Below are 12,851 nucleotides of genomic sequence, written 5' to 3' on the forward strand. Positions count from 1 at the left end.
TAGAGAATCACCCTGTATGTAGAGACCGTGCACACTGCACACGAGCACAATGACAGTGAGATAAGAATGTATATTGGCCGCAAACTATCGGTCAATTTTCGCAGTTTTTGAGTATAATTTATTTATACGTATACAGTTATACATTGACACTTCGCTATCATTGTGTTGGTGTGCACGGTCTCTATAAATGTTGTTTCACTTAATTGTTTCTCTCATCCTCATCTCTGTGATAGAGTAGTATAAACAGGTCCACACACTCGAAACTGTATAGTTTCCGTAACATAAACTATATTAAATTTAGCCCAGGCTCACAAGTGCGAGGCTTGTCTACAATGTCTACCCTTTAGGTCGTTCACTAGTGACCCTAGGCGCCCTAGGCCCTTGGAAGGAACAAGCGGTCATGTGACTGGTGACAATGTAGTGTATGTACATACATACATATTGGTTAACATTTGGTGAGAAGTGTGAGAACGCTCAATGCAGGGAATGGGGTAATGGGGATTGCATAAATTGCATTGGATGCAGCCTGCTGCAGACGGTGTACACACAAACATATTTGGCATTGAAACACTGTACAAAACACTTTATATACCATTCTCTCAACTATTTTCAATCAATTCAATCAGTTTATAATAAGTTGGAGCAGATTGTATTTATTCCGTTTTAATTCTGGTCGATTATGATTTCAATAACAATTATTTTCATTATCAGAAATGCATTAGTCATGAAATCAAATCTCCACACACATAATCTCTAATTAAAATAGAGTTAAATATATTAATTGCAACGATCATACATGCACCATACACTCTTCTCAGCGTACAATAAATAAATAATTTGCTGTAATTATTAAATAATTTATTTTACCCATTTTAAAATATTGATAATTCTTTAGAACAGAAGAGATCAATGGAGTGTGTTAACTCACAATTTTGATGTTTTAAGTAAATTGATTTTAGTTTTAACGTAGTATACTGTACAGCATATGCAATATATCACAAATTTAACATACAAAAATCGAGTTGATAATGAATATAGAGGATTTCCTTTAAAGGTTAAACTTGTATACGCATGGTTCTCAAACATACATTATAAATACTTTTTTTTAAAAATGTAAGTTAATATGTACTTCCTATCTTCAATTATATCGTAAGAATTTAAGTTTTTAAGGTTTTGAATTTAATTACTTATTTGGCGTATGGTGGAATGCGGATGCTGTGGACCGCGGTGAACAAGAAAGAAATTATTTTTTTACATTTTCATTGTTTCAAACTTGAAAAATTATTGCAAAAAATTGATTCGTTGCGTGTTATATTAGAAAAATGAATAAAGATAGCGAAATTTCATAAAAACATTATTGCTTTGGCAGTAATGCCAGGATTAGAAGAAAGTGTTTTTTCCGACAGAAGTCCAGCCGTGCACAGCCTAATGTCCGATGGAGTCATTTCCGAGCAAGTGAAAAAATTTGTTTTCACATCGCGGAAAACGAAAGAAGGTGTAGTACAGCACGAGGAGAACTTAGAGATTTATATACCAGAGGTTAGTAACAAATAATTCTCTTCGATTTTTACTGAAAAATGATTCATTTTCTATCACTTTCTGTATGCTACCAGTGTTACGTATTTTTTGGTTAGATCACGTTCTTTTTACATTGAAATTTTACGTAAACAATGAGTAAGAATAGTATTTGTTGTACTAAATTGTAATGTGTTACCAATATCGTTTCTTTTTTGTTACAGCTACTTCAAGCTAGTTATAACTTATATACTTGGCCCTCTGCTCCAATTTTAGCTTGGTTCCTTTGGGAGCACAAAGAGGAACTTGTCGGGAAAAGAGTTTTAGAGCTGGGCTCTGGCACTGCTCTACCTGGAATATTGGCTAGTAAGTGTGGTGCCATAGTTACTTTAAGTGATTCAGCCAATAATCCAAAAAGTCTGAGACATATAAAGAAAAGTTGTGAATTGAATGGTGTTTTCTATCAGGTTAAAATTATTGGCATAACTTGGGGACTTTTTCTCTCTACTTTGTTCACTATTGGTCCTGTAGATCTTATTATTGGATCAGATTGTTTCTATGATCCATCTACCTTTGAAGATATTTTAGTTACAGTAGCATATTTGCTGGAAAAAAATCCTCATTCAAGGTTTCTGTGTACTTATCAGGAGCGCAGTGCTGATTGGTCTATAGAACATTTACTAAATAAATGGAATCTTGTTTGCACCCATATACCAATAACAGATTTAGGTTCTCAATCTAACATTAATATACATGAATTAATGAGAGATCATACCATTCACCTTTTAAATATAGAAAAGGCTAATTAAAAATCAATAATGAGCATGCTACTCAGCAAAGGTCCATGTACTGTATTTATAAAAGGTTTGTCATGGATAACAGGAAGGTCTGAATTATACGAATATTTTTCTAAGTTTGGACTTGTGAGAAAGTGCACAATAATATATGACTTGGAAACAGGACTCAGTAAGGGCTATGGATTTGTAACTTTTTATGATGAAACATCAGCAAATAATGCTAAAGGGAATCATAGAGTTGATGATAAACTGATTATTGTAACCTCATAAGTATAAATTAAAATATGGCTGAAAGTGAAAACAATCATATTTTAGAGGATCTCGAGGAAACATTCAACAGGGCGGCAAAACATCTACAAACGATTATCTCAGGGCTGAGTACTGGTCAACTTTTAAATTTTTATGGATTATACAAACAAGCTGTCATTGGTCCTTGTAATACAGCAAAGCCTAGCTGGTATCAAACACAAGCTAAACAAAAATGGGAAGCATGGAAAAGTTATGGTGAAATCAGCCGGGAAGTAGCCATGGAGAATTACATTCGAGAAATAGCGAGAATTGATCCTAATTGGAAAGATGACATAAAAAACAGCAATTCGTCATGGATTTCTGTGAGCCGGCTTACAAATACAGAAGAAGAATTGGCAGATGAAGATAAAACATTTCTAGACTGGGTGAAAGAAGGTAATGAATCAAGAGTTCTAGAAGCTCTAAAGAATATACCAATTTTAGTTGACCATTTGGACGATGATGGTATTTTACCAATACATTGGGCAGCTGATAGGGGTCACCTTGCTGTACTGAGAAGTTTAATTGAAAACGGAGCTGACGTCAATTCTCGAGACTCGGATGGACAAACGCCATTACATTATGCGGCTTCGTGCGGTCATCAAGAACTTGTAAAATATTTGCTATCAGCTGGAGCTGTAATATTGAAAGACGATGATGGTATGGAACCGCAAGATGTTGCTGATCAACAAACAAAAGCCATTTTCTTTTAAAATCACTTGTATCATTTTACCAGTGTATTCTGTTTTGTTGAATTAGTATAATAAATTTAAATAAAAAAAAAATGCATATTAGACTTGTTTTATAAAAAGCTTTATCAATATTTTAAAGAAACTCTTTATTTATATATACAAATAAGCCTAATGATCCATTACATTCACAGCCTAAGTTCTCCTTAGGTAAATGCGTGATTATCGAATACCGCAATTTAAAAACAGTCAATAAAAAAACAACCTGGTTAATTTGGAGGCACATTATGAATTTCAACAAGTTTTTTCATGAAAACCATAAACTAGCAAGGTTCTACCGCAACTAATTCTCTCTCTTTCTTTCTCTTTCTCTTTCTCTTAACACAATTTAAAAATAATTATTTAAACAGAATTTAAATTACTTACAAGTACATAACGTATTGATTTCACGCGCAAGATAAAAAGAATCAAACTTAAACAAACTTGTACTGCAGTTTTAGCGTAAACATACCTTTTCTTTGTTACGCGTGTAAATGATTGAAAATACTTTTTTATAATGCAGTATATATTATAAAGAAATAAAATTCAACAGAAATTTTGATAATAGTCAATACGAGAAATAAATATAAAAACAAATTAATTTGAGAACCATCACATAGTTTCTTTTGCTAATAAAATTATTTTTTCTGATCTTAATACTACACGAATGAGCCATATTATTTATTAGCAATGGCAATATTATCTGATACAGTTGTAACTGGAAAAATATTGTACAAGAATCCCTGTACGTTACGTTTTTATCGCTGACACACTGAAAATTGTGCGTTTTAAGATACGTTCTTTCACATATCAAATTTGAAATGTTTTACTCATGATTAAAGATTATCGGCCCTCATTTGTGTTCCTCCTGCAATCAGTATAAAAGTACGTTTTAATTGTAAAAATGTTCTGATTGAATGTAAAAGGAATATGATAAGATTGAAATGATTGCTTAAATTTTCGACATAATTCCATAACTATATAATCGTTCATAACGAAAAAGAAAAAGTGTATGTTGAAATTCTTAAAATAACTAAGTATAAAGAAGAATATATAATATTGTCATGCATAATCACTGTGATTCATTTCAATTATGAAATGATATCCATATATAATCAAATATGCTTAGAAGTGGTATATATTTTTAAAGTTAAAGCTAAAGGTTAGTACTTTCTTGTTCAGATTTAGGCCGGGCAGTGGGTGGAGGTGGAGGTGGTGGTTGCGGCCTTGGGGGCCTTTGGTGAAATCTCGGAGAGGCTTGCAATGGTTGCTGCGGTGATTTTTGGACAACTACTGTTTCAGTCTGCGTATGGACATCAATGATGTTTCCTTCGGATCTCGTTCTCACATGGGCCTTTGCCTCGGAAGGTCCTTCTGGTCTTACGGGCTTTTCCGGCCGCTCTCCGTGCATGGACATCGACGAAGGCCGACTACCCACACTAGGACTTCTCTGCAAGTTCGTGTTGCCATTGTTCTCGCCGCTGTAGCTTGCATTTCCGTTTCCACGCACTTGTATTATACTGACCTGCTGTTTCTCCACTGAATACATATGTGCTCGCTCCAAGGTTAACGGCTGTTCAAAGGAAATACAATGATTAATGCTAATTTCGTGCAACTGTGATAGATAATATAACTTTACCGAGGTTCTCTATGTACCGATAATGCTTACATTGATTTGTCAAGCAGTTGTTAGTTCGGCATTAAACCGAGCATTAATTATATACACATTATTTTTAATGGATTACTCACTCCAGAGTCTGCATCAGAATTTTCATTATTACGAGGTCTAATAAGACTTGAAGGACGTACGAGACCGGCTGGTCGATCGGGAATCGCTGGTTTACTCCCTCTATCGATTGTATTCGAAATTGTTGTATTACTTGTATCTTTCTTACGCAATTCTACTCCATCTTCTGAATAATAACAGACCATAATTATAAAAAATAAAAGTAACAAGACATAAGAAAAAGATTATTTGAACAAATACAGAGAGAAATCTCTTGTACCTATACTCTGGATCACGTTAGTTATGCTTCTTGGTGCAGCTACTGGTAATCTTCGTCTTTCCAAAGTAGATTGGGTAGGTTTTTCTGCAGGTACTGGCTTAGGCCTTTGTAAAACTGCTTGCACAGCTTCATGTTGAAGCTCATGATCATTTTCAGATGTTTTAAAGCTATCGTTATCAAAAGTAAACTTTTCGAATCCAACGAGACCACTACTTTTATTTTCATATCCGGTTACTTCAGTATGACTTTTCTCCAAGTCATTATCATTTAGAGATATATTTTGGATGTTCGACTCAACAAATGATTCCAAGCTCTCGGTATTTTGAAGATCATTTTGCGAGATTAAATCAAAATCTAAAGACTTTGCTTCTTTTTGGATGTTTCTTTCGCTTTTTTCTAAGCTATTCTCGTGTTGCTGTGGTAGCTCCATATTTACTTCTCGCTTCTGAGATTTGTACGTTGATCGATTAAGAGTGGATGTCAAAGGTCGGGGAGGTTTATCTGGCGCGGCAGGTAGTTTATCATGCCTATCTGGTGTTGTACCAGGTGGGGTTGGAGCTGGTTTATTTTTTCTTCTTGTTGCCGGCTTTGGACTACCTTGCGGTGGACTTTCACCATGATCGCTTAAGCTGCTATTTGACATACAGCGACGCATTCCTGTTATTTGATTTTCCAATCCATTCACTATTCCAATTTCTAAGTCTCGATCAAAATCTACATCTCCAGGAAAAAACCAATCGGAGTACGTAATTAATTGGTCAACGATAAGACTAGAATTATTGGCTGTACTCATGTTCATTCTGTAACATCAATCAATAGAAATTTAACTGGTTTTAATAGAAGCATATTAATGCATATTATTTGTGTAAAGTTGTTTCCTTACACTATTGTGTTAATATCCTCTTGAGGACTCCAAATTAAATTAGGAGCAATAACAATGGCTAGGTTTTGTGTGGACATCTTATTTACTTCTTGATTTTTCGTTAAAATTGCAAGAAATTTGATTAGGAATCTTAAATTTTCAAAATTTGCTACTGGCAATTTCCGTAAAACGTCCCGTAAGGCGCGTATTCTATTTTCATTATTTGCTACTTTGGCAGCTGACATCCAATCTGGATAGAGCCTAAAATAAGAAAGAAATCAAAAATAGATGAACATTTAATATTATTTTTATATACATACTTGTATGTTAACAAAGGTTCAGGCAATTCTCGTAAATATGACTTTAAAGCTCCCGCAACAACATGTGGATCTTTATATTCTAATGCCGTTGGTAAAGTAAGGCAACAAGCATCCAAGCTAAGTTTTATTCTTCTAAGTTTAGATGCCCCACCTGCTATTCTAAATAGGCCTTCTTCCTCCATTCCTAATCGCAATAATGCTGATACACATAATTGTATAGGTAATGCAATTTTTCTATTTGTTACTCTTAAATGTTCTTCAAGAGGATATCCGTAAACTGGTTTCATCCCATTGTCATCTAAAAAATAAAAAGTTATCAATAAAATCGTATTATTTTAAGCAGCTTGAAAACTATGTAAAGTTAATCACTTATGTAGCTCTCTAATCCTGGTATTAGATCTTCAAGACAGTGTAAAGCACTCTCATGATATGCTCTTTGTAGTTTAACATATTGTATAATAGTTTGAGCTAGCTCTGTTTCTCTAGACATTAACTGAAACATTTCAGCTGCCAGTTGATCCCTGCATTGCTCAACTTTAGTTTCAGCCTCTTCAAGTTCTTCTCTTAAATTATCTACTTTAGTAGCACCAGTGCCTATTTACAAATTAAAAATAAATTCCTTATAAAAATTTATTATTTATAATATTAGGTCAAAAGATTATTACCACTAGCACTATGTTTTATTGCTTGATGATACCGTGTTCTGACATTGTCCATTTCATAAGTTAATCTTGCTAAATTTCTTTTTTGTTTTGTAATATTTGGTACATCTGTATCTAATATATGTTGAAGCGGAGCTGCCACATACTGTTCCACCTTAGCCTCATGATCAACTGTTTCATTAGCTAATGCCAATTGTGCTCGACCACATTCTAATAAAGCAAAACCCATCAATCCATCGTCTCCAGCATTTTCTAGCATTGTTTGTCCTAATGCATATTCTGGACATTTTTTCTAAAATTGAATAGGTAAGTACAAACAAAATTGTATAAGCTAGCATAAGCATCTGCTAGAAATAAATGTACATACCAAACGTTTGTCTTTGTATGCTGTATCCTGAATGGTTCCTTGATTAATTGAGCTTCCGAATCTTTTATTTAAGCCAGTTAAAGCTGCTCTAATTTGTTCAACATGTTTATCTGCAGCCTGCAGGTCATCTGATAAAACTTCTGTTTTTCCAGATCTATAGCATAATAATTATTTACTACTGAAGCTTATAAAATTAAATTAATTTACAGACTTATATACAATGAAAGAGTCCGAAATATAGACAATAACACATGTATTATAAATTCAAAAGAATTGTGGGCTACTTAATTAATTAAATAAATATTGAAAAGACTGTATTAATTGCTCTATTTTACTGCAGACTTCCAAAAGATAGAAAATACATTATTGTGAATTAATATTGAGAAACATAAAAACAGAAAAGCGAATTACGAACGGAATATGATTCCATCCTGCACCTATCGAATAATTTATGCAGTTTCGCAACGCGCCAGCACATACTGAGGAGAGGGATAAAGCGATAAAGCAATTCCAAAACTGTAAGGCAATTGCAAACATATTTTAATATCGCACGTGTAGTTACCTGGAGAAAGTCTGGTCGGCTAACTGCTTCACCCTGAAAAATTGTTTCTTCATGGTCACTGAACGTCGTATATCCGTTGTTAATCACAGAAAACCACATTCGACCGCTAAATTACCGTGTATATTTCTTCCTACGTACGTACTGACTAACCAATTGACACGTTAATGATAACAACCAATGACACCTCCGAAATTTGATTCTTCAGATATTAATATAATGCTTATAGTGCTTACAGTGCTTAAATCATAAAAGTATACTCTAAACCCTCTAAATGATATTTTGGTGCTCGAATAAAATGAGCGAACTCGTGAAAGCAGAACGATCTCCTTAGTCTGGCTTGATCGTACGTCATAATGTTCGCACTTATATCTTTCTTTCTCCTGCATCTAATTCAGAGCTAAATTCTTATATCTTGATCACGGAACACAAACTTCATTCTTAGAGGTTTTATCTTTGAACTTTTACTGATAAATTACGTGTCAGAAACAGTATACCTTACATCGCCTTAATGCCGATATGATAAAAAAAATGTATATCTCGTCATCGACCTTCTCAAGTATCTTGCAAAATTCAAAATCTTTCAACACTACACCGTAAGTTTTTCGCTTTTATAAAGCTGGACGAAGTGGACTATCACTATCCAATATATCGTGTAAAATTTCACCAATAGCGAATACTTTGTTCTTCCTCCCGGTAACCTTCACACTGTTCGCAATACCGAATAAAATGAAACGTCTTCTTTTGAATTCGTGACAGAAAACTCTTGATCCTTATTCTCGCCTAACAACACTGACTGAGCTCATCTACAAAATATGTATGTAACTGAGGAGGTGAAGAGGGAGATTACAAGAAAGATTACCAAGATTACATTCTCGTTGTTGAATTCAGAGATTTGTTTTTGCTTTACAGTTGTGTATAGTTGCGTATAGTTGAAAAAGCGCCAGCTTACAGATAACACCGTAACCTCTTAAAATTGATTAATCCTCTCTACTCTATTTCAATAAGCATGTTCGGCCGACATTCAGCAGTAATCAGCACTGCTAAATTTTACATAGCAAATTGATAAGATTGGTCAATTTTAAAAAACATTGAATCTAATCAAAACAATCGTATAGACGTAACATATAATCGCTTCATTCTTACATATGTAGAATTAATGGCATGTATGCACATATGTACATACTGCCAGTACTGAAAACCTATATTTTACGTGACATACATTGTAGAGTTTTAGTACTCGCAGCTAATAAACGAACGCAGCCGGAGAGTGCGCCGGAGTGAGTCAGTGAGATGGTCCTGTGCCCCGGCCCCCGAGGGCCGAGAATCAAGTCAGTCAAGTAAAGCCAGAAGTGGCCAGAAGGGCCAGAAGCCAGTCCCGGACAGCTCACCAAGACATACCTCCGATTTCTAATAATATTTATTGATCAGTCTTTGACAGGTTATAAAGAATTAGAAAAAAATAACTTTTTCGAACGATTTGAAAATCCCAGATAAATTTAAAAATTCCCCCGGGCGTTCTCGTAAGGTTAATAAAAAAGGTCAGTGTTCGGGGAAAAGAGGAAGAATGGCAACCCTAGACATGAAAGATGCAGAAAGATATAGGAAAAGAAAGAGGAATAGCGATAGAAAAAGGGAAAGCGATAGTCAAAGAGATAGAAAGTATGATAGGAGTATGGAAAGAGGCAAAGATAGATCTAGGAGACGATACAAAGAATATGAAGAACGAGAAAGAATTGGTGAAAGATTTTATGGAGAACCTAAACTTACCGACCCTAAGGAATCAAGAGATCATGACAAGTATAGACAGAAGGAAAATAAACCTAATAATCATTTGCGTAAAAATCTCAAAGAACACAATCCAGAAGAAATAGCACCTGCTCAAAAGCGTACTGTAGATTTACTAACTTCAAGAACTGGTGGTGCTTATATCCCACCAGCAAAATTACGTATGATGCAGGCAGAAATTATAGACAAATCTGGTGCAGCTTATCAGCGTATAGCATGGGAAGCTTTGAAAAAATCCATTCATGGATTTATTAATAAAGTAAATACAAGTAATATTGGACTCATCACAAGAGACTTGATGAGAGAAAATATTGTTCGTGGTAGAGGTTTGTTAGCTCGCTCCATTATCCAGGCTCAAGCTGCCTCACCTACTTTCACACCTGTATATGCAGCCTTAACTGCAATTATTAACTCCAAATTTCCAAATATTGGAGAGCTCATACTGAAAAGATTAATAATTCAATTTAAAAGAGGTTTCAAACGTAATGATAAACCACTCTGTATATCTTCAGGAACATTTATAGCACATTTGGTAAATCAAAGAATGGTGCATGAAATTTTGGCCCTAGAAGTTTTAACATTATTGGTAGAAACACCTACCGATGATTCTGTTGAGGTAGCAATTGCATTTCTTAAAGAGTGCGGTATGAAATTGACAGAAGTATCAAGGAAAGGAATAGAAGCTATTTTTGAGATGCTAAGGAATATTTTACATGAAGGGCAGTTAGATAAAAGAGTTCAGTATATGATTGAAGTTATGTTCCAGATTAGGAAGGATGGTTTTAAGGATCATGAAGCTGTTCTTGAGGAGCTTGACCTTGTTGAGGAAGATGAGCAATTTACTCATCTGATAACTCTGGACGAAGCGGTGGACGCTCAGGATATTTTAAATGTGTATAAGTTTGATGCCGAATATCAGGCAAACGAAGAAAAGTACAAACAGCTAAGCAAGGAAATTCTTGGCTCAGATGCCAGTGGTTGCAGCTCCGATGATGACAATGAGGAAGAGGAAGAAGGAAGCTCGGAAGAAGAAAATGAAGCTTCTTCTGAGGGAAAAGACGTAATAGTCGATAATACAGAGACAAATTTAACAGCACTTCGTAGAACTATTTATTTGACGATACATTCTTCTTTGGACTTTGAAGAATGTGCCCACAAATTGATGAAGATGCAACTCAAACCTGGGCAGGAAATTGAGCTTTGTCATATGTTCCTGGACTGTTGCGCGGAAATGAGAACTTACGAAAAATTTTTCGGTCTTTTGGCTGGACGTTTCTGCGCCATCAATAAAATTTATGTAACTCCATTCGAGCAGATCTTTAAGGATTCTTACGATACTATCCATAGATTGGATACAAACAAACTGAGGAATGTATCAAAGTTCTTTGCTCATTTGTTATTCACTGATTCGATATCGTGGGAGGTGCTTTCGTGTATAAAATTAAATGAGGAAGATACGACTAGCTCTAGTAGAATTTTCATAAAGATACTTTTCCAAGAATTATCGGAGTATATGGGACTTTCCAAACTAAATCAACGCGTCAAGGATGTAACATTGCAAAATACGTTTGATGGTCTATTTCCTCGAGACGACCCGAAAAACACGCGTTTTGCTATTAATTTTTTCACTTCTATCGGTTTGGGTGGTCTTACCGATGATTTAAGGGAACACTTGAAAAGTCATCCTAAACCGGTTATCAAGCCTCCAGTGGGAAACGAACAGGAACAAGAATTATCCGATTCCGACAGTTCTTCATCTTCAAGCACAGATTCTTCCTCGTCTTCTTCATCCAGCTCCGACAGCAGTAGCAGTAGTAGTAGTAGCAGTAATAGCGATGATTCTGATAATTCTAAGGATAAAAAGAAGAAAAAAAATCGGAGAAAGGAGCTCGAAATAAAAGCTAAGCAGAAAGTACAGAGATTGGTAAAGGAGAGTGATAAACAGAAAAGCAGTTCTATGAAAAGGGAGAAAGATAAAAAAAGAAAAATAAAAAATAATTAAGTTAATTTTTATTATTAAATTATAGAATATATGAAATGTATTTTCTTACTTTGTATTAATTTTATCATGTATAAAAAGTTGAAGATAACCCAGATCGTAACTAAATTATTGTTATCAATAAAAATTTCAATGAAGCTTGAATGGATGAAACTTCTGTTTACCAAAAATACATCTCGTTTTTCACAGGTGCCATGAACCTCATTTTGTATAATAAAAGTTAAATGGAATAAACGAACATAGAATGAAATAATCGATTTCGCTTGTTAGTTATTTTCTAAATCACCTGGTTAATTATTATCAATGATTAAATATTAGAATTTTGAAGCTCTGTCGTTTTTAAAGGCCGAAGTAGGTACCTAAATGAAATCATGTATTAATATGAGATCTTTCCTTTTAGATTTGTTTGTAAATAGCGAATTTATACTCACTTAATTATTTGGAAAGCTCCTTGCAAGTGCTGCAAAAATGTTTTGATTGATGTTGAAACGAATAAAGTTTCTTACGAAATTTCCATCAAGTTGGGCGGTGCAGGGCAAATGAATTTAATCAGTAAGCAAATAGTATGTGGCTGTGGATAATAAGTGTTTTCTGGTGAAGTAAAGACTAGCCGTGAGGCAAAAGCTTAATCTGTAAAGAAAAAGGAGCTTCTGAGGCAATAACAAAAGGTTTCAATAAACGAAATTGCAAATTTTCAATTGCGCAAAATTCACGCTTCTCCCAAGCATTCGCAAACGTCCACTTCAATGTCCAGCCATGTCACTTCAATGTCAAGATCAACTTCCCTCGAGTCAAAAGTACGCTCGCACTCTCTCGCCCCTCCTTTCTCTCCCTCTCTCGCTCTTTTTATCTCACCCTCACTTTCCTTCACCTTAACAAGCAGACAAAATTAGTGTATCATTCTAAATAAATATACACAAAATGGTGAATTTCGAGAAAAAATAATAAAAAACCTCAATA

At 34.6% G+C, this 12,851-nt stretch overlaps 4 protein-coding genes across 11 annotated transcripts; 3 read left to right on the forward strand and 1 right to left on the reverse strand.

Moving 5' to 3' along the window:
* Positions 1-447: 447 nt before the first annotated feature.
* On the forward strand, positions 448-2,476 carry LOC136784664 (histone-arginine methyltransferase METTL23). Of its 2 annotated transcripts, none has more exons than XM_066745506.1 (3): positions 448-491; positions 1,407-1,539; positions 1,740-2,476. In XM_066745506.1, the coding sequence occupies exons 1-3, from the start codon at positions 478-480 to the stop codon at positions 2,322-2,324; spliced, it is 732 nt and encodes a 243-aa protein (XP_066601603.1). In that variant the 5' UTR covers positions 448-477; the 3' UTR covers positions 2,325-2,476. The 2 variants fall into 2 exon arrangements, with proteins under 2 accessions (XP_066601603.1, XP_066601602.1); XM_066745505.1 differs by lacking the exon at positions 448-491 and adding an exon at positions 581-1,113.
* LOC136784666 (acyl-CoA-binding domain-containing protein 6-like) lies at positions 2,466-3,404 on the forward strand. Its single transcript, XM_066745507.1, has one exon. It carries the CDS (start codon positions 2,597-2,599, stop codon positions 3,311-3,313), a length of 717 nt encoding a protein of 238 aa, XP_066601604.1. The 5' UTR covers positions 2,466-2,596; the 3' UTR covers positions 3,314-3,404.
* A 26-nt stretch (positions 3,405-3,430) lies between these two features.
* Positions 3,431-8,960, reverse strand: LOC136784652 (rho GTPase-activating protein 44-like). Of its 7 annotated transcripts, none has more exons than XM_066745483.1 (11): positions 8,108-8,955; positions 7,546-7,699; positions 7,182-7,470; positions 6,886-7,110; positions 6,517-6,814; positions 6,218-6,457; positions 5,335-6,134; positions 5,078-5,241; positions 4,854-4,901; positions 4,499-4,778; positions 3,432-4,196 (listed from the first exon to the last, which is right to left on the reverse strand). In XM_066745483.1, the coding sequence occupies exons 1-11, from the start codon at positions 8,158-8,160 to the stop codon at positions 4,165-4,167; spliced, it is 2,583 nt and encodes an 860-aa protein (XP_066601580.1). In that variant the 5' UTR covers positions 8,161-8,955; the 3' UTR covers positions 3,432-4,164. The 7 variants fall into 7 exon arrangements, 6 of the variants coding, with proteins under 6 accessions (XP_066601578.1, XP_066601580.1, XP_066601579.1 ...); XM_066745480.1 differs by having other exon boundaries at positions 3,433-4,196; positions 4,499-4,901; positions 8,108-8,518; positions 8,602-8,951; XM_066745481.1 differs by having other exon boundaries at positions 3,431-4,196; positions 4,499-4,901; positions 5,078-5,238; positions 8,108-8,957.
* Positions 8,961-9,401: 441 nt separating this feature from the next.
* Positions 9,402-12,248, forward strand: ncm (nucampholin). The gene has a single exon (XM_066745485.1). The coding sequence runs from the start codon at positions 9,672-9,674 to the stop codon at positions 11,892-11,894; it is 2,223 nt and encodes a 740-aa protein (XP_066601582.1). The 5' UTR covers positions 9,402-9,671; the 3' UTR covers positions 11,895-12,248.
* Positions 12,249-12,851: the final 603 nt, after the last annotated feature.

Source organism: Prorops nasuta, unplaced genomic scaffold (assembly GCF_024137725.1).
Source record: "Prorops nasuta isolate Cenicafe-Biocafe unplaced genomic scaffold, Cenicafe_Pnas_1.2 PNAS00062, whole genome shotgun sequence".
Lineage (NCBI taxonomy): Eukaryota > Metazoa > Arthropoda > Insecta > Hymenoptera > Bethylidae > Prorops > Prorops nasuta.